At 32.6% G+C, this 20,640-nt stretch overlaps 5 protein-coding genes across 5 annotated transcripts; 3 read left to right on the top strand and 2 right to left on the bottom strand.

Moving 5' to 3' along the window:
- The first annotated feature begins 187 nt into the window (after positions 1-187).
- On the top strand, positions 188-3,302 carry LOC125070239 (serine--tRNA ligase, cytoplasmic). The gene is made up of 8 exons (XM_047680021.1): positions 188-641; positions 1,089-1,305; positions 1,723-1,883; positions 2,003-2,184; positions 2,294-2,384; positions 2,478-2,734; positions 2,817-2,943; positions 3,055-3,302. The coding sequence occupies exons 1-8, from the start codon at positions 321-323 to the stop codon at positions 3,169-3,171; spliced, it is 1,473 nt and encodes a 490-aa protein (XP_047535977.1). The 5' UTR covers positions 188-320; the 3' UTR covers positions 3,172-3,302.
- Positions 3,303-3,446: 144 nt separating this feature from the next.
- LOC125070245 (tumor susceptibility gene 101 protein) lies at positions 3,447-6,061 on the bottom strand. The gene has a single exon (XM_047680028.1). It carries the CDS (start codon positions 5,947-5,949, stop codon positions 4,750-4,752), a length of 1,200 nt encoding a protein of 399 aa, XP_047535984.1. The 5' UTR covers positions 5,950-6,061; the 3' UTR covers positions 3,447-4,749.
- An 877-nt stretch (positions 6,062-6,938) lies between these two features.
- LOC125070256 (60S ribosomal protein L12) lies at positions 6,939-8,449 on the top strand. Its single transcript, XM_047680049.1, has 4 exons — positions 6,939-7,104; positions 7,190-7,263; positions 7,782-7,962; positions 8,230-8,449. The coding sequence occupies exons 1-4, from the start codon at positions 7,068-7,070 to the stop codon at positions 8,430-8,432; spliced, it is 495 nt and encodes a 164-aa protein (XP_047536005.1). The 5' UTR covers positions 6,939-7,067; the 3' UTR covers positions 8,433-8,449.
- A 1,768-nt stretch (positions 8,450-10,217) lies between these two features.
- LOC125070238 (MAU2 chromatid cohesion factor homolog) lies at positions 10,218-16,902 on the top strand. Its single transcript, XM_047680020.1, has 12 exons — positions 10,218-10,469; positions 10,653-10,832; positions 11,367-11,489; positions 12,271-12,399; positions 12,657-12,765; positions 13,248-13,412; positions 13,667-13,861; positions 14,153-14,262; positions 14,768-14,869; positions 15,049-15,152; positions 15,505-15,707; positions 15,954-16,902. The coding sequence occupies exons 1-12, from the start codon at positions 10,245-10,247 to the stop codon at positions 16,139-16,141; spliced, it is 1,833 nt and encodes a 610-aa protein (XP_047535976.1). The 5' UTR covers positions 10,218-10,244; the 3' UTR covers positions 16,142-16,902.
- A 643-nt stretch (positions 16,903-17,545) lies between these two features.
- On the bottom strand, positions 17,546-19,173 carry LOC125070255. Its single transcript, XM_047680048.1, has 3 exons — positions 18,986-19,173; positions 18,637-18,818; positions 17,546-17,952 (listed from the first exon to the last, which is right to left on the bottom strand). Exons 1-3 carry the CDS (start codon positions 19,139-19,141, stop codon positions 17,742-17,744), a joined length of 549 nt encoding a protein of 182 aa, XP_047536004.1. The 5' UTR covers positions 19,142-19,173; the 3' UTR covers positions 17,546-17,741.
- Positions 19,174-20,640: the final 1,467 nt, after the last annotated feature.

Below are 20,640 nucleotides of genomic sequence, written 5' to 3' on the forward strand. Positions count from 1 at the left end.
ATTTTGCCAAAATACAAAATATGATGCGGTTAGTAGTTTCGTTTTATAATTAGAAAACAAATATCAATCGTAACATGTTGTTTACAAAGTTATTTTAAGTATTTTAAAATATTATTTCTGAACGGTACCTTTCACTGCGTCATGCAGTTGTCCTGTCATAAAAACTCATTACTTATCTGTCACTCCGTCAGCAATTCAGATCGTCATTCGTCGTATTGTCATTTTATTTCACTAACTTTCATCATACCATTCTATTATATTCCGTATTTTTGAGTAATAAATAACTTACTTTAAGTACACACATTTCGTTATATATCACAATGGTTCTTGACTTAGACTTATTTCGTGCAGACAAAGATGGAAACCCTGATAAAATACGCGAAAATCAAAGAAAACGTTATAAAGACGTTGCTTTAGTAGACACTGTTGTTGAACAGGATACCTTATGGCGTAAACTGCGACACGATGCTGATAACTTGAACAAATTAAAAAATGTGTGCAGTAAGGAAATAGGTCAAAAGATGAAAAATAAGGAACCGGTTGGTCCAGATGATGAACCTGTACCTCAAGAAGTGTCAGATAACCTAATAAACCTAACCGGCGAGCAGCTTAGGCCACTCACCGTTAACCAGATTAAAAAGGTTTCATATTTTAAATATCCATTCTTACATACTATTCATTCATACAAAAAAAATATAGACTTAATATTTCTTTTTGGTTTCAATATTTGTTTTTTTCCATATGGTTTGTATAAAAATATTTTTTTGTTATTAAAAGTTCTTATTAAGCCCAAGATTTTTGGCAGCTACATTAATTAAAATAATCTCAATACTGTTTACAATGACAATTTAAAGTATCAAATTCATATTTTTATTTATAACATCCATAAATACACGACTAGTAAAATAGTTTATTATATGACAAATTTTATCTTTCTTAATAATATGCTCGTGGCAATTTACTTTTGAGAATAACCTGAATGTACTATTAATGTTTGATCTATGGACAATGCATCTAGGATATATATATATATAAATTAGGAGAAAAAAAAATAGTTATAAATGTTAAATTTCACAAATAACTTCTAGGTTAGAGTACTCATAGATGAAGCTATAAAAAATAATGAGCAAGCTCTGGTAGTAGCAGAAAAGGCTCGTTCGGCAGCTCTCAGAGAAGTAGGTAACCATTTACATGAGTCAGTCCCAGTGGATGATGATGAAGACCACAATGCCATTGAGAGAACCTTTGGAGACTGTGCTGTGAGGCAAAAATACTCTCATGTGGATCTAATTTGTATGATAGATGGTAAGTAAATAAAAGTTATTTTATAAACTACTATATACAATAACTTAGGCATGTTGAGTACCATTGCAGTACATGCTTGAATACTCATACTGCTCAATATCTGAAGTAATGTAATAATAAATGTAGCGAAACAATGTTACAACTTCTTATTGTCTGTACATATTATTAAAGACAAAATTGAAAGATGTATAGGTTGCATGTTACCCATGCTATCACTAATACAGACTGAAAAAGCTTCATGAGCATCAGTCCATTGCAAGATTAAAAGTAATATGTAAACAATCTTTCCATTCCATTACTACTTTTATTGGATAGAAATACCTAATAATATTTTTAATTTAAAAATTTCAAACACTTACATAATAATCAATAATTAAAAAGGCATTCTAGTAATTTCAGTTTATTAATTTATTTCAGGTATGGATGGTGAGAGGGGTGCAGCAGTAGCTGGTGGACGAGGTTATTATCTCAAGGGGCCTGCAGTGTTTCTAGAGCAAGCTCTTGTGCAGCTCTCTCTGAGGATACTCTTAAAACAAGGATACACACCTTTATACACACCCTTTTTTATGAGAAAAGAGGTAATTTATTATTTATTTAAAACTTTGGAACAATACAAAATGTTTCATTATGTTTTATTTTTGTATGTATAGAATAAATTAACAGTTATCTTTTATTATACAAATTATTAAATTTATAGGTGATGCAAGAAGTTGCACAATTAGCACAGTTTGATGAAGAACTTTACAAGGTAGTAGGTAAAGGCTCTGAAAATAAAGGAGATGTTGCTGTTGAGGAGAAATATCTTATTGCCACATCAGAGCAACCCATAGCCGCATACCACAGAGATGAGTGGCTACCTGAATCTTCTTTACCCATAAGGTAAAACTTTGATACACATTATATTATTGAATTAATATATACATATACTAGTTATTTTTTACAACAAAAATTTGATAACTCTAATTTATTGTTTTAATTATTTATGTAGGTATGCAGGTCTGTCAACATGTTTTCGCCAAGAAGTTGGTTCACATGGGCGAGACACTCGAGGCATTTTCAGAGTACATCAATTTGAAAAGGTATAATAATAAAATAAAATATAGTTTTAAAAATTTCTATCAATTTACTTAAATAATATCTAAATGGGGCATTTATTTTAATATTATTTCTAGGTGGAGCAGTTTGTTTTGACTTCTCCTCATGACAATGCATCATGGAAAATGATGGATGAAATGATAAATAATGCTGAAGAATTTTGCAAGGTTTTGGGAATCCCTTATCGTGTCGTCAATATAGTGTCTGGTGCACTTAATCATGCTGCTGCAAAAAAATTAGATTTGGAAGCCTGGTTTCCGGGTTCTGGTGCTTTCCGTGAGCTGGTATCATGCAGCAACTGTCTTGAATATCAAGCAAGACGCCTACTGGTAAGGTTTGTATCAAGATATCTGAGTGACCTTAAGCTATTACTGTCTGTTTTTTTAATTATTTAAGTGTTTATAACTTTTTATCAGATATGGTCAGACAAAAAAAATGAATGCAGCAACAGAGTATGTCCACATGTTAAATGCGACGATGTGTGCCACCACGCGTGTCATCTGCGCGATCCTCGAGGTGCACCAGTGCGAAGAAGGAATCAAGGTATTTCTCAATTAATACATTCTCTAAAGGAAATAGTAAAGTAATTAATAATGTGCATATATTTTTATTTTTACTCTTTGTTAAATAAAAATCCCTTTTACTGTATTATAGATACCTGAAGTTTTAAAACCGTGGATGCCAGAACAGTACCAGGATATTATTCCATTTGTCAAACCGGCACCCATAGACCTAGAAGCTGCCGCCGCTGCTAAGAAGGGAAAAAAATAAGTGAAATACAACATCTTAAAGTAATCTGCTTCGTTACGCATTTAATTTATTATATGCTAAGCTTAAAGTTTGCATTTGATTATTTTAATTATGAATATTCTGATTTAACGTTATTAATAAATTTGGCTCTGCTCAAATGTTTTATTATTCCTGCACTTTCCATATTCAATTATTTCTAATAAAAGGTCATATTGCTGACAAAAATAAACAACCAATTTAAACAACTTATAGATTGCTTAATTAGTGTAAAGAAAAGAAGAATTTATGACTTACAGTTTATTGTGACAATGAGTATAATATACAATCACAGAGGACAATGTATATAAATGTATTCATCTATTTATAATATTCTTAAAAAAAACACTAAAAGTAAAATAAACATAAGTAGTTCAAGTACATTACAGTATGTAGCGAAAACTAGATATATACTTCTAAGTTTTTAATTGCAACTTGAAGTCAGTTAAAAAAATGTCCATAAGAAACTGTTCCTAGATGCCAGAAAGAATGCATTTCACTATAATGAAACATCATTATAGTGAATTTTTCAGTTTTCTGTGTTCATCAGACATGTACTCCATGACAGTAGTATCATATACAATATCAGAAAACTGATCTTATACTATCTATAATATAGATTTACATTTCCATTAGAACAATATAATTATAACATAATATATTAATATAATTTTAAATGAAAAAAAACACATCTATATTATGTATTAGTTAGTATATATGATTAAATAAAGAAACATACATGATTCATTTTTTTTGAGTGACCTAGTGCTAGTACGAAAATTAAACCAATGAAATAATAGTAACTATATTTTAACTCAGATATTGAGTTCTCATAATAATAATGTAAAAAATTATATCTAGATCTTCAAATTTACTTTATTGTCCAATACATTTAACATTATGAGTTACAATATCAATTACAAACACTTTATTTATATTTATGATGAATTTTTTTATACCCATAAACACTAATCACCTAATTATATGAAAGCTAGCATACTACAGTTAGAACTGGTAAATAACAGTTATTCAAGATTATATTTTGAAAAAATCTTCAACCACATGGTCTATGTAATATAATATATTATGTTGAAATGGCTTCCCATTTTATTATTATACACAACTTTATGACTCAGTCTCCTTAATTTATTTATTATATGTAGTAACAGGAAATGGGTTTTTATTTAATTTAGCTTGCTACAAGAGATTCGAACTTTCATTTAAAAACAAATTTTGATGGAAAAATTAAGTTGCGATAAAAAGAAAGTCAATAATTACAAAAATATAAACATAGAACATATTTAAATTGATAATGTTTAGTGTATGTAGTGTGTATGTGTAAAAAGTCTACTGGCTGTTAATTATAATTACACAACCTTTTTTCATAAGCAAAATATCATATTTCATTAGAAATGTTGTGTAGCTTCAATAACACACTGCAATTTATATGTAACACAGCTTGTAATATATATTGTACAACTTTTTCATTTGAGATACAAGCAAGCTTATCATTTACACTATAGATAACATTTATAATGGGTCAAACTTTAAATGAAACCATCACTAACATGCAAGTTGTGCCTTTTGTCTACACTTATGCATAAGGGCTCTTAAAGTGAACTGTCGCCGAGCCAATGTACGTACTTGTTTTAGGAATGTATCTAAATCAATTACTTCCTTGCGTAAAGCTTCTCCCATATAGTAAATAGCATCTTCAAGAGTAGCTTCTTCGGCAAATGCATTTAACAGTTGGGAATACAGCGGTGCTGTTGTGACAACTGCTTCATCAACATCTACACTTTCCTGTTCCCCCAAATGTTCTACAGCTGACTGAAGTTCCTTCTCTTTTTCTTGTAATATTGCTACATTTTTATCCAGCTCAGCTCTCTCTCTCTGTAATCTTGTCATAATATCTTCTAATCTGGACTTGCCTTCTCGTAACTCTTCTTGGGTACGACGTAGAGTCTGAAGCTCAGCCTGTGACTGTTGTGATTGCTCTTTGAGTCTCCTCCTTAATTTATCTTCAACAGCTGAGAGCAAAGATGCTTTAATATGTTCTTCTGTGATAGTTCCCCCCGCTACATCTGTTGCAGGATAACCTGTCGTAGGTGGGTATGGCGTAGTATTTGCTGGAGAGAAAGGTGCGCCATTAGTATTAGCAGCACCTGGATAAGGTGTACCAAAGTTTGGGTATGGCAAATTCGATGTTGTGGGATAGGGTGTGGCTGAGGGATTTCCAAATTGAGGTGGACTAACAGTTGGGTAGGGAAATCCAGACGGTAGAGGCATAAATGAGTTAACTGGATACGGTGGACGAGATTCATTTCTTGGTTTTGAAAAAACTGGTGGTATTTCACCAAAAGCACTAATCATACACTGCACAAGCATTAGTAATGTTGATCCATTAGAATTCCATTCGTGTAAGTAAGGTAAATAAACTTTACCATTACTATCTATATATTTCGATATTTTAATCGACATATCTGCTGTTGGTTTCACAAAACATAAAGGCGCATTTTTCGGATGAGTGTCCATTAACCAAATGCAAACAGGGATATTGTAAAAGGCTCCTTTGTAGTTCACAGGTATTGTGCCTTCAAGATTCAATAATTCTTTTCTTACCCCATTATTAAACACAAAGCCTTCTAAGCGATATGTCAAACTTCGATATACTTGTATTAGACTGACCACTTCTCGTGATGTAATATCTCGGTACTTGTAGTTTGAGAGATGCGATCTCAAGAGAATTTCATCGTGAGCCATTATTTAAATCACTGGTTCTAACTATTAATGTTAAAAATAATAGGATTTATTCTTACTTCTTTCTGGAAAATTTATCGAAGCCGAAAGAAGACAATCATTAGATTAAATTATATGACAGTGACAATTTATCATAGAGTATACAATAGTAATACAGATGGATTTTATCTAAAAATAATGTTGCCAACTCGAACTTTGCCTTGGAGGTAGATATTTAGAATTTTTAATAATTCTTTAATATAATTATATTTCACAAATAAAACAGTAAATAAATTGACTTGATTATGACTGAGTTCAAAAAAATATTTATTTTATGATATTTTCTATTGAAATAATTTAAAGAAACTTTTTTCCTCTCTCGAGAGTGAAAGTAACCTTAGTGAAATGTTGATTCACCTTTAAGAACAGATTACTTAATGAATTTGAATATTTTTCCGGCAACCTGCCGTGAGACGCGCTAGAAATCATAACTTATTTTAGTGTGCAAAATGTCATTTTATTGTATTCAATTAAAGCATGAAACCATTGTTAAATTCAATATTTCTAATAGCTTACCGAGATCACAGTTAAATAAAATTTCAGCACATGGTTTGCACAGTAATGCTCGCTGGTACCTTAGCAATCTCTACATAATATAAATAAAGTCATTTACCAACGTCTGTACGCTTAGATCTTTTAAGCGTCGCAATGCAATTTTAATTTTAATACAGTTTTCATCAATGAACAGAGTTATTCAAGCGAAACGTTTAAAATATGTGAAAAAAAGCCGAGAATTTCAATTGTTGCCAACGAGTAGAAGATTGAAAAAAGTTGGAGAAGAAAGTTGGGGCTTTTATAAGTAAAAAAAAATTATATATTTGTCGTCTTTATTGATGTAATTTCAATAATCTTAAAATTTAGTCAAAAATTTAATAGGTACCAACGATTGGGTGTACTGAAACGTTTAATCTTTTGTTAGCTACATTATAGTAATCTGTGCTTTTAATTGTCAACGAAACTATTTCTTTTTCATCGAGCTGTCAACGTTTACGGAACGTTTTTCAGACAGTTCGTTTTAATCCAAAGGAATCTCTTTGGATTAATTACAATATCATAAAGTGATATTACATTAAAACAGCACAATGCCTCCTAAGTTCGATCCAAACGAAATTAAAATCGGTAAGCTATCGAAAGTGAAATGTTTCATGATAACCAAGTTGTGGTATCGTTGTGTGATGTTCATCAATATTTTATTTTGTTTTAGTCAACTTGAGATGTGTCGGTGGTGAAGTTGGAGCGACATCGTCTTTGGCTCCCAAAATCGGTCCCTTGGGTCTCGTGAGTATAAAACTACATTTGTTTTAGCATAACCAACATGCTGTGTCAGCGGCATACTCGATATTGTTTCGCTAATTTCCCCTTATACTTACATTGCAATAGTAATTCAATAATAGATTAAGATTTATTTCTATTACTGGTAGATTTCAGTCTTTATAAATGTGCATTTGTATATATTGTTACTTATATTTTGTGACGAATGATCCTGGGGGGTGCCTCCCTACCAGGCGCGTCCTTCCGGGTGGCGGATGGAAGGAACCCGTGACTCAGGATAGTATCCTTCACGGGTGACATCCTGAGGATACTTTCCCTGTCACGGCTACTCCGAATGTACAATAAGGAGTCGCGGACCAGGCTTCTGAATGCCATGATGTAAGATAGTTTAAGTGTTTAAAGTAAATCTGAAATTAAACTGAATATGTGGTCAATATATTTCTTTAATTATCATCTTAAGAACTATTCGAGTTATAGATTTGCTTCAAACAATACTAATAATAACCTATCTACGTAAATTACAGTCTCCCAAAAAAGTGGGTGATGACATTGCTAAGGCCACTAGCGACTGGAAGGGATTGAAGATCACTGTGCAGCTAATTGTACAAAACAGACAAGCCCAAATCTCTGTGGTACCATCTGCAGCTGCTCTCATCATTAGAGCACTTAAGGAACCTCCACGTGATCGAAAGAAGCAAAAGAACAGTAAGTAAACATTAATGTGAAATATATCATTAAAAAATACTGTTTTATTGGTTGATTGACTTTTTATATTTGGTTGAAATAAAGACAGACGTAGACCCAGTAATACAATTTAGTATACTAAATTATTCTGTGATATGAAAAAATAATAAAAACATATTTTATTATTATGTAGTTGGTTCTGTAATAAGCTGTTTTAATGTTAATCTTTAAAATAAAGTTGATGTAATAAGTTAACAAATTTGTTACAATAGTAATTATTTTTTACAGTTAAACACAATGGAAATATCACACTTGAAGATGTAATTGGGATTGCAAAGGTTATGAGAAACAGATCAATGGCTCGATACCTCTCTGGTACAGTGAAGGAAATCCTTGGTACTGCCCAATCTGTAGGATGCACAATTGATGGTAGACCACCTCATGACCTCATTGCTGACATCAACAGTGGTGCACTAACTATTGATGAATAAACATTTTAAAGTGATAATGGTTGTTTTTATTTCTTAGTATAAAATTAAGTATGGCTAATTTGTAGGTTATACTATGATACTATGCATAATTGTAATTTCGGATTGTTTGTTTTATATAGTTTCTGTTATAAATATTGAAGTATTCAATTCAATATACTATCGATAGTATTGACACATGACGATACTTCGATATTGATTCGACTTGATATTATTACTTGTACTTAACTATCGATATTACCTAGTCTGTCAGTTATCTGAAGAATTTATTTAATCCCTTGAAATATAATTAGATTGATATTAAGAAAAAATAGAAAATTTCCTATTCAAATGAAACATTTATCATGCTTTCCATTGCATCAAATCCTTTTAAATTTCCTCGTCGGAAGACTAAGAAAAAAATACATATTTATTATAATAAAACCCTTAAATATTTATTTGGTTGTCTAGTTAACAATGTACAAAATACTGTTGCATATCGATAGTTAAGGTGTTAGAGATAGTATCAAAGTCTATCGATAGTATTGTCACGTATCGATAGTATCGATACTATCACTTTTAACCTAAACTATCGATATCCTGAATAGTTTTCGAGGTCAACTAACGATAGTTAAACTATCGATAGTGCTGCAACGCTGGTACAAAACCTAAAATTTAAAACTTTAGATGTTATTTTTTAATTTGATATTTATTATTTCTTTAGGATTGTTTAATTTATATATTTCTGTGGATGTAAAAGATTGAGCTATTGTCTAAAGCGATTATTTTGGATTTATTCATTTGCAGCGAGTACAAACATTCGATCGCATCACTTAGTTCAATAGAATCATAGACAATACACTTATATTAGCTACATAGAATATAATCTATTTTTTATGACGTATGTTTGTTAAACGTCATAAAAAATAGATAGATTGTTTAAAAAATCGGATACATTTGCGGTATTAAAATATACATAAGAAGTCAAAAAATAAGATGAGGAATAATAATTTATTTAACAAGTAACAGTTACGTTTTAAAGCAATTCAAGGAAGGCAATCAAGAAGTGAAGATTGAGCAGGATATATGTTCCTTATTTATAAAATATTGAGTAAGAAATAAATAACCTATGGACTATAACAATATTGAGATTTTAACATTTAATACTAGAGTTTGCTTGCGATTTGTTTACTACAATATTTTTTTAAAAGTAAAGATTAGTAATTGTTATAAGTACATTAAGATATCCTTATTTCAATGATTTCTAACACTTTTCGTTGTATCACGAGGAACTACCATAAAATAAGAAATAAATGAATAAAGTGGCATTAACACATACTAACGTTGTCTGTGTCCTAATAAATTCGTAGCCGTCGTACCTATATATATATATATATATATATATATATATTGTAGCTACCAAAGCACGAAAGCCTATGTTTAAACTAAAATATAACATAATGTATAAATTAGAATTTATTAACAATTGTAATAAATCAACGATCAAAATTTAATAGTACTTATTATTGCACGCTTTTATTATTTAAGTTTAATTTGATGTTTAGGATCTAAGATGTCTCTTTTGACCCAACAATCCCACCTTCGACGAAAAGTTACGGTATCGGGCTAGTTTTTTAATTATTAGTAAACTCAATTTTAGATTTTTTAATAAATCTATTGTGAAATATTATAAATTTATATCTAAAAATCATAGTGTTATTAATATATAATTTAACAATTAATTAAAGTCTGTAATTTTAATCTGTAATTTTATTTTATGGAATAATACCAACTGTCAACACTGCTCCCTCCAAGAGTCCAAGCAGAAATGTCAAAATGGCGTCAACGCAGGACGCTTGGTATATTTCTTTACTTGGTTTAGCGGAACATTTCCGCACATCAAATCCTCCTGACATAAAAAGTTGCATTCAGTGCCTTCAAGCTGTATTTAATTTCAAACCACCACAGAGAGTCGAAGCTAGAACACATTTACAACTCGGGAATATCCTTTTGACACACACTAAAAACATCGACTTGGCGAGATCGCATTTGGAACAGAGTGTAAGTTTTTTTGTTATTTTGTTGCCTATGTGAATAAGTGTGGATACGGTTCAAGCGTTACGTGTAAGCTGTAGTGTGTATAATGTGTTGTTTTATCAATTTTTGCTGGTAATAGACGAGAGAGGTTTCCCATAGAATGTAAACAATGATGTTGAAGTGGGTCATATAGTGTTTTTGTTACAGTGGTGTTTATCTCAGACTATCAATGGGTTTGACGATGTTAAGTTCGAAGCGGCGAGTGTGCTGGCCGAGCTCTTTGAGCAACAGGGCCAACCTACACACTCCAAACCTATCCTACGAAAAGCAATCGAACTATCACAGCACAGTGTTTATTGGCACTGCAGACTAATATTCCAATTAGCAGTGAGTAATAAAACATATATTATTGTTTCACAGGTCTGAAATTGGCTCAAAATTAAAAAATCTAAAACTAAATTTCAAATATTTAATGTATATTTTAAAATTATTTTATTATTTATCACGTAATAAACTATCTAATTAATTCATATAGGAAAGTTTACTTGAATTTATGTACAGTAATATAATTTAAATTTATTGGAATTTTATAATGGGAATACAACTATGTATAGTCTATTCCAATCGACGAAGGAATGAAGATAAAAAAAAAATTACATATTTGGCTGATAGATCAGCTATATTGTACACTACAGTTCATGATTAATATATCTTTGTTTAAAATACAGCACTATTCCACTAAACTCGGGACATTCACTTTAATTTTACTTACATAGTTCTGATAACAGTCTACTAATTGTTAAAAAACAATATTTCACAAATCATAATGAATATCATAGATTATATTCAAGCTCTCGACCAAAGATATTATGTTAATTAAGATGCATTATCAAACAGTATTGATATGAAGGATATTTACAGCAAATCCATGCAACAGAAAGGGAATATGAAGTGGCTAGCAGTTTACTTGGTGTGGGAGTGGACTATGCCCAGATTTCCAATGCTGCATATACACGAGTACTGTTTTTGCTCAGTAGGGTTATGGTATGTAACAATTTATTTATTAATTGTATGTCACTTATTGTCTCAATATTTATAGTTTATTCATGACATGAATCTGTGCCCTTTGGGCACAAATAATAGCCACAATAAAAATATATATATTGAGAAGAGACATAAAGTGTAATGTTTGATAAGCAATGATTTATTTGTCTATGAATATTTCTTATAATATTAATAATGCAATGTTTATATAACTGTATTTTGTAACGGTTCTTAGAATATTTTTTGCTTATTAATGAAAAGTATGCTTAAAAATAAAATGATTAAAAAAATTAAGTGCAACAGCTGTGAGCAAAGTCACGTTACAAATAATTATTTGTTCTCCTATATAATTAAAGTACACAAAACATTTCTGCATAACATGAGCTTAAAGATTTAGTATTAAATTAAATCAATATAATTAGCTAGATATATTTAGCTGAAGAGTTTGTTTTTTTGTTTAAACACTCTTATGGAATTAACCAATTGAATTTGAAAATATTTTTACTACAATCTATGAAATTGTGTGAAATGTACCTGCTCCATCTATGGGTCTCCATTGATCATCATCATCGTCTTCCACACCTTTTCAAAATATTTTATATCATAGTCACAGTCAAGAGCATTTGAAAAGTAACTGTATAACATGCAGAGACCAAACAGCTCTTGAATTATATATGAAACTATATAGTTTAATTATAATTCCTGATGCAAAGGTGTTCTACATTTAACTATGCATTAGGAAAATACTAAATAATTAATAGTGCATATTTTCTTTTTTCAGTTACTATTAATAGACAAAAAAATACAAGAAGTTCTACCACTGCTTAATCAGGCTGGACATCTCGTTGAGACATGGGTTGGTAGTCCACACCAAAAGGAATATTTGAAAGTTTTCTTCCTAGTATTGCAGGTAAATATGCTATTCAATTCTTTAATTATAATATGTATGGAGATTTTTAAAAGGAATGATGTATCATTTTTCTATTGTTAAATGATTATGTTGGAATCAACATTTTTATCTAGAAAGTAAAGTACTATATAGTTGGAAAATTGTTCAACATATGAACTGCTGAACTGTTAGCCTGTGGCCATTTCAATACGTTTTATTAATTTATTAGGAATAACAACCATGATCTGTTTCATAGGAATTATACATTTTTATTACAGGTATGTCATTACTTGATGGCAGGACAAGTGAAAAGTGTAAAACCATGTCTGAAGCAACTGCAGCAAAGTATTCAGACCATTATGGCACCAACGTGGCCCGATGATGATGGTAAATAATATTAAAACTGAATTGTATTCAAACAACACTTAACTGTAGTTGATTCCAATGGCAAGAGGAGTAAGGATAAATAAACATATTTGACAGTGAATTGAAATGACTTCACTGGCTGGGATATAAAATTATCTATTGAATTCATTGTGGATTTGTTAAAAAATTACGTTTTGAGTGTCAGTGAAGTTGTTTTTAAGAACATTAAGTATGTTAGTAAAATTGGATGTAAGTTATATTAAAGTAGAGTAATGTTACAGTTTAAATAAAGATATATTAATCAAGAACTTTTTCTAGTGCACAATATAGCAAACCACTTGAATATGTTAATCTAAAGTCTGTTTATCTATACTCTTCCTTTCATTCGAATATATTTCTCTTCTGAATTAAATAAATATAGACTATCAATACGACAATTGTGTTGTTTAAAGTCGATAGATAGATTACGCTCATGAGTTAATTGTTAAACGTTTCGCCTGCAGCGGTGTGCGGTAGCGCGGCGGGCGAGTCGTTCGTGTGGCTGTCGCGGCAGCAGCTCTACGTGCTGGTGTACCTCGTCACCGTCATGCACTCCGCGCAGGCCGGCTACATGGATAAGGCGCACAAGTACACGGAAAAGGCACTGGCGCAGATCGACAAACTTACCTGTACGTCTATCATATCACATTTTAAACTCCTTGTTGGTCCAGCCACGATTACAGATCCTGAATTCGAATGTGAGAGATACAAATTGGGGGTCTCGTTCTGGTCAGTTGTCACGCCCAAACACCTCTTTAACATCCCATATCCATTAGCACACAGACCATCCATTTTTGGCCATTCTCTGCCTTTCCATTTTTCCAAAGGCTTATTGATACCATTTCGAGGAACTTAAAAATATATTAATCTTTATTACTTTTAGCGAGCGAGGAGGGCGGTGACGCAGGCGGCGCGGTGGGGCTGAGCGGCGGGCCCCGCGGCGGCGCGGTGCTGGCGTGGCGCCTGCGCATGGCGCTGCTGGAGCACGCGGCGCTGTGCCGCCTCGTGGCGGGCGGCAAGGCACACGCGCTGCATGAGATCGCGCGCGCCGCGCACCTCTTGTCCTCCGCGCCCAGCGGTATGTCTTGCGTCGACTCTTGGTCTTGCTGTTTTTTTATTTAAGGTTACAATTTAAATAAAATTAAAATTTACAAATTTTTAAAAGTGAGACTAATCTCGAGCTTAATGAATAATTAATTATTTTTAAAATTTCTAAGTATACTTTAAGTATCACGCATTACATTTTCATTATGTAACTATTTTCCTTAATTTTTGCGTACATTATTTTAAAAATCTTTATAATATATTTGAAGTAAGAAAAAATAGTCCGTCACATATAGCTAATCAAGGTTAAAATACATATTAACAGCGAGTACGGCAGCGGCGCACACACCGCAGCTGCACTGCCTGCTAGGGCTATATGCCATGTCAATGAACTGCATGGAGGCCGCCGAAGCACAGTTCCACACAGCCATACACGTATGTTAAAGTCAAACTCTGATAATGTGCGGAGAAAGTAAAATTAACCTGAATAACAATCATTCACTATGCATGAGTTCGAAAATAGTCAAGATAAATGCTATTTTAAACACGGTTAGAACTTGAAAGTAAAACTAGAGCAGAGTTGGTCCAGTTTTTACTGCAAATTACAGGTTAATCCTAGGAAATTACCAACCAATTTTTGTTGTGCCCAATTTGGGATGATAGCATTGTGAGGTATGTGTTGAATGAAACCTGCAACACTGCAATCATAAATACATGAGTAGGTAGAGCAGTAATATGGAATAAGCTCATATTCCGCAATAAGAAGAGAAGTTGTTAGCCCAACTAAATAAAATTAAGGAACTAAAATAATAGTGGAAGATAAATTTGCAAAAGAAGTAAAGTTACATTAAAATCGATCCATTTCCATATATAAGAGTTAATTTTGTCAATTTTTTTTTAATATGATGTAAAATTCTATATTGTTTGTTTCTTTAAACAGATGTCACAAGAGAGGGACTTATGGATGTTCGCGAAACTGAACTTAGCCATTGTATATTTACGAGGAAGGAGAGACAACGACTTAGCACAATTAATGGAACAGGTAAAGCCCCAGTACTGAACAAGAGTTGTTGAAATTTCACGAATCTTTGGCAATATTCCTTATTGTTACTGATACTTTTGTTTCGACGAGTCTGTTGATAGAGCCAGATAAATGTTTATATATAATCTTAATTTTCTGTTACATATATAGTAGTCTTAATAGTATTTAACTTTTTGTAGGTGAGGCCTGAAGCGTTACCTGCGTACGCACACGGACTGCGAGCTGCCTCGTTCTACGTTCTAGGGCTGCAAGCCTTCTTTCAGGCGCGATATAACGAAGCAAAGTTAGTGGTGTTAATATTAACATCTAAAATTAAAATTTCAAGTCGATTATCTAAAAAAATATTATAACAAAAAGCCTATTTTAATAAATAAGGTTAGATAATCAATATTAAAATATTATACCATATTTATATACATAATTGTATTGATGATTGATAATTGAGTTTTAAAAATAAAACCTAATCAAAATATTACTTAATTTAGTTCCAATAAATAACCACAAAATAACTTTTGGTAAAAACAAATTAAATCTTTATAAAATATATTAAATGACTGAATGATGTCAATCTTACGTACTGAAATACCGCCAAGGAAGACAGATCAGTGTGAATATAATTTAATTTTTTTTTTCAGACGTTACCTCAGAGAGACACTCAAAATGGCGAATGCGGAGGACCTGAACAGGCTGACTTCTTGCTCGCTAGTGCTGCTTGGGCACATCTTTTTGTCCATTAATAACTCGCGAGAGAGCATGAACATGGTCACGCCCGCCATGCAGCTCGCCAGCAAGATACCCGACGTGCACGTACAACTTTGGGCTTCTGCTATCCTCAAAGGTAAAATTAATTTGTATTTGTAAAAGCATTAACGTGTTGTAGATATAAAAAGAGGTCTAAATTGCTCAGTAAGAAATAACCTTAGAAAGTAATCATATAAATTTCGGTAACCAATGTTTTTATTGGACCACATTCTATTCGACGACTTAACGACTTAACAAATCTATTCAATTATCTCAAATAAACAGCAACCACATCCTAAAATATGAATTCGATATTAAGATGATTTTTTTGTTTTTATTACAGACTTGTACAGGCTAGCGGGCGACACGGAGCGCGAGAACGAGGCGTACCAGATGCACTGCAACTTCTCGCAGGCGCTGCTGAAGGACCACTTCCAGGCGACGCAGCTGCCGCAGCACGCGCTCGTGCACTGGACGAGCGGCCCGCCGCCCGCGCTGCCGCCGCCGCCCGGCGCCGCGCCCGCCACGTAGTGCGGCTCTCCTGCGAATGCTATGTCGGGATGTCTACATGTGATTTATTTTGGTTAAATACTTAACTAATATATGACTATGCGAATTACTATACATAAATATATAATAGCAGAGTCGTTATACTTGAAAATCAAATTATCTGTTGTAATTTGCACTTAAATCATTTTAAATAATTTCTACTATGTGTGACCAGCGTCGTCGGACAGGCCTAATTATTATTGTTTCTAAAATCGTCTCTCGATGGATCTGATGCTTAGACAGATACAGAAACAAAGTTCCGCCTTAAAAAGAAGCAAACGGGATGATTTAAAGTGTACATGACACGTTAAGTAACTTTGTAGCATCAGTTTGCAACTTACGTGTAAATTAAAGATCAATATCGTACCCAACCTTCGATTCGCAATTTTATATGACAATTTATCCTCAGAATTATGATAGTCATAATAATAATAAATGTTTAGTCAATGGAGGTGTACCGTTTCAAGAAAATAAAACACTTAAAATTGATACCAGCAATGATTGATTTAAAATAATAGTAAAATTTGGTTTAAAATTTATTGTTAGGGCTAAATTTTTGATTTCAACTGATTTATGTGACAATAAAAATCATATCAAAACAGCATAGGAAAAATTGAACTTGTACGAAATATTCTTTTTGTTTTACAAATATATTCTACATCATTTTGTTCAAAAATCTAGGGTTCTACTGTCGATGACAATTGTTCTGAGTTATAACGTTTAGTAGTATAATTTATATAATTTTCATTGATATCAAAATTCATTGCATCTTATTTAGGTTCTTAATTATAATTATTATTAGATTTATTTTATTACGCAATGGAACGATTTTTAGTTCTTTATTTATTTTCAAAGATTTTTTCGATAATATATATATAGTAAATGAAACATGTTGAGATCTTGTATTATAATATTCTTATAAACAACAAAAACGAAGGAGGAGAGCAAAATAGTGTCCCATTTTGCACAATTTGTAACAATCGGAAGAAAACGTGGATTTTGCAAAATTCAATGGACTGATTTATAGCGTATAATTATTGTACATACTATGTGTCAAATATGAACTTGAGAAAGAACAAAGACGTCTCATATTTATTATTTTTATTAGTTACTTGTTAGGGTGAGAATGTTGTTGAAAATGTGTCTGGTTGATTAATTTTAGTTGTATTGATAAATTGAGTATTCGTTATTGACGTCTCAATGGATGGATCTGCCTTTATGTTAGATTCGTCACAATAGCTGTTAATACTTCTTTCCATTCTAATATTATTTTTATATAGTAGCATAGGGAATGACTGCTTCCGTTGTACTGGGATCCGTCCATTGGCACGTTACACCTCGTGGTCGCGTGGTAGCGACAATTGTGTTGTAAATTAAACGACTATAATCTGTACACATTTTTTATTTTAATAATTCCCTGAAACAGTGTGATGTGGCCTTAACGAATGGGTACATTTGCTGTTGTTAAATATGTAAATAAAAGTTGAATTATTGTAAATAATAAAACTATAAAATATATGTTTTTTGCTATATATTGCCTTATTATTTACCCAAGTCCCGTTATGTTTTTATATTATGATTATTAATTTGCGTTACAAGAGTATTCACTGCATATAGAAAATTCCCCGCCAGCCGGACTAGAGTAATGTGGCGGGTCGGGTGCGAGGTTGCTTTTACGGTAGAACGTGTCTCGTAGTATAGCGCAGCGACCTCGGTTCACGTCACGAGGCTTCAGCCGTGATTGTTTCTGCTGCCAGCCGTAGTCCCAGTTGGTCGTTAAACGAAAATAAAATCTGTTGAATAAAATTGTAACAAATTATTGCTTTTTAAAGTTACATTGAGTAGCTACACGATAACACAAAGGCTAGATAATTTATTACATATTATGTAAAGGTGACATTATACGCTGAGCAGAAAAGAGGTTGTCGACGGAGTGATACGGTGAGCTGTGGTTGAGAATTCTAGGAGAAGAGCGGGGTTTTAACGGTTGTCAAAATATATTGGAATTGGGATCTTGTTAACAGTGAGTTGACATTTGTTTGGAAAAAGAAAATGAGAGAAATAAAATAATTAGAAATTTAAGGCGTAATATGTACTGAATGTCTAGTAGTTAACACATATGTAGTTTGAAATAACGTGTGATGAAACATCATATTCAAATGCTTTCACATTAGGGCCTTTTCCTAAAGCTGAGATGATCCTGACATTGAGTAAAGCATCAGACTCTCAATGTCCCATTTCTGGTCTAAGGCCTCCTCTTTGCACGTCTTTTTTTGAGGAGAAGTTTTGTGTAGCTATTCCTACCACTATGCTTCAATTCTATTTATCTATGCTCCAATTCTTTACTAGTTACTCGGGTTTACTTCGGTGAAGATTCGCGTATTCTGATTAGATAAAACTTTCATAACCATTTTAAAAACGCTTTATTTTACTTAATAATTTTAATTGTTAATATATACGTATAAAATTATACATACTTGTCTTCGGGAGATTTTTTATTTCTTGCTTTAAGATATTGTTGAGCTGCGCCTTTTTCAGTGCAACCGTATAAAAGATTTAGTATTTCTGGTTCTATCGGTTTCATGAGACTATCGTCTTCTGATGCTATAATGTCGTGTGTAGGGACAGGCTGCGGTTTGGCTACTGGTTCCTCAAAAGTCTATGATATCAATATAAAAAATTAAGATAAATATATACTGACGAAAATGCCACCAAATAATTTAAGTTTTTAGCTGCTGTTTTTCATATATTTACTTGTTTGTTTTAAAGTTTAATGAAAACATACTTTTTTTTTAATCTTAATTATGATTCAAAACTAGGCAGTACCCGCAGTAGTTCCTCTGCGAGTGCAATTGACGCATCGATTTCCCGCGCTCGTCTCTCTTTTGCAGCTAATAATGCCGGCATCAGGTTTTCCTGATACCAAACTCTATCACGCCGTTTTGATTTCTGCCAGGCATCTGCGTAAAATGCGTGAGACATTTTCTTAAGTGAATTTTAATCCGTTACCTACTGGAAATTTTGTGCACCTATTGTGTCTGAAATTACTAGCAATTTTGATTGACATTCACATAACAGTTAAAATTAAGCGTATAAAGTTATAGAGAACTTTTTGATGCAATAAAAATATTTATTTTATAATAATGAACATTTTACTTGATGGTAAGACCTTGTGGAAGCGCGTTCGGTTAAGTACTACCGCCAAACATAATACTTACTTGTTTTTTTTGTTTCAGTTTGAAGTATGAGTAAGCTAGTGTAACTGCAGGCACAAAGGACGTAACATCGCATTTCGAGTAGGTATTAATATGCCATACAGTGCAAAATGTCTATGGGCAGTGGTGACCACTTATAAGGTTGGCCATTTTCCAGGCTGCCTAGCTATTTGAAATAATAAAAAAAAAGGATTATGTAGTATACAGCCCGTTCATAAGCATAGCAAACGCCCGGGTGCAAAAACGTGTTCTGGCGATTAACAGTGCCCCCGAAAAACGTTTTAAAAAAATAAGAGACCTGTGGCGCCTCAACGATTTTACAAGACTACCGTTGTCAGTTAGGCGCCCAGCGCGGCACTCGAGTTTTTTGTACCCTGCGTTAAGACTGGTGAGGTAATGATCATGGCTTGATGCCGAGTAATTATTGCTTAGACAATGCTTATATAAAAGGCCTCACCAAATTACCTACACTTGGCAGTTGCATATAATGTCTACTTTTGCATAATATGTCTACTGTCATTATTTAATTATATAAGAGTGATAGTCTGTAAATATCCCACTGCTGGGCTCAGATCTCCTCTCCCATTGAGGCAAAGGTTTAGAGCTTATACCACCATGTTGCTCTGATGCAGGTTGGTGTATACAAATTTAGCAAAATTAGACATGATGTTTTTCTTCACCGTCGCGCAAGAGGTAAATTATAAAAACAAATTAAGCTCATAAAATATCAGCGGTACTTGCTTGGGTTTGAAGTTTGAACCACCAATCATCGGTTAGGATGCATGCGTTCTAACTACGCCATCGCGTCTCGGTAATGATACAGTAATGACTATCGATTTTTTCTCCGTAGAAATCATAATTGTTTATTTTTTTCAATCAATAGAAAAATAAATTAAGTAAATACATATAATTGGGAACTTACTAATTTTTTATCATCAACAATGATGGAAATATTTCATTCTTTTATTATAAATTGGTATGTTTTGTTTGTTCTTTTCGGTCTCACGCAAATACTACTCATCCGTTTGATATGGAACTTTGATATTATTTTAGTTTATAGTTTTAGGTTGGTCATAGTCTACATATATGTTGCATATTTTTTTAAATATAATATTGAGATCTTATTTATAAAGTTGTGTATTGGTCAGGGACTTAAAACGTTCTCGAATCCGCGCTACTTATGAGCTGGTATCCAATTGATCTACTAGATAACTCGAATGAGGATTTCGAGATGAAAATGGTGGTGAACTGTGAAGTGCGAGGACA

The sequence above is a fragment of the Vanessa atalanta genome, chromosome 17, assembly GCF_905147765.1.
Source record: "Vanessa atalanta chromosome 17, ilVanAtal1.2, whole genome shotgun sequence".
Classification (NCBI taxonomy): domain Eukaryota; kingdom Metazoa; phylum Arthropoda; class Insecta; order Lepidoptera; family Nymphalidae; genus Vanessa; species Vanessa atalanta.

Excerpts from the sequence above, each read along its gene's own strand:
- LOC125070239 (XM_047680021.1), top strand. The coding sequence starts at position 321 with ATGGTTCTTGACTTAGACTTATTTCGTGCAGACAAAGATGGAAACCCT. Across the intron at positions 642-1,088 it reads CCGTTAACCAGATTAAAAAG|GTTAGAGTACTCATAGATGA; the intron begins GTTTCATATTTT and ends AATAACTTCTAG. Across the intron at positions 2,185-2,293 it reads GAATCTTCTTTACCCATAAG|GTATGCAGGTCTGTCAACAT; the intron begins GTAAAACTTTGA and ends TTATTTATGTAG.
- LOC125070245 (XM_047680028.1), bottom strand. The coding sequence starts at position 5,949 with ATGGCTCACGATGAAATTCTCTTGAGATCGCATCTCTCAAACTACAAG.
- LOC125070256 (XM_047680049.1), top strand. The coding sequence starts at position 7,068 with ATGCCTCCTAAGTTCGATCCAAACGAAATTAAAATCG. Across the intron at positions 7,105-7,189 it reads TCCAAACGAAATTAAAATCG|TCAACTTGAGATGTGTCGGT; the intron begins GTAAGCTATCGA and ends ATTTTGTTTTAG. Across the intron at positions 7,963-8,229 it reads TCGAAAGAAGCAAAAGAACA|TTAAACACAATGGAAATATC; the intron begins GTAAGTAAACAT and ends TATTTTTTACAG.
- LOC125070238 (XM_047680020.1), top strand. The coding sequence starts at position 10,245 with ATGGCGTCAACGCAGGACGCTTGGTATATTTCTTTACTTGGTTTAGCG. Across the intron at positions 12,400-12,656 it reads TTTTCTTCCTAGTATTGCAG|GTATGTCATTACTTGATGGC; the intron begins GTAAATATGCTA and ends TTTTTATTACAG. Across the intron at positions 12,766-13,247 it reads AACGTGGCCCGATGATGATG|CGGTGTGCGGTAGCGCGGCG; the intron begins GTAAATAATATT and ends TTTCGCCTGCAG.
- LOC125070255 (XM_047680048.1), bottom strand. The coding sequence starts at position 19,141 with ATGTCTCACGCATTTTACGCAGATGCCTGGCAGAAATCAAAACGGCGT. Across the intron at positions 18,819-18,985 it reads TCGCAGAGGAACTACTGCGG|ACTTTTGAGGAACCAGTAGC; the intron begins GTACTGCCTAGT and ends TTGATATCATAG. Across the intron at positions 17,953-18,636 it reads AAAAAATCTCCCGAAGACAA|ATTTTATTTTCGTTTAACGA; the intron begins GTATGTATAATT and ends TTTATTCAACAG.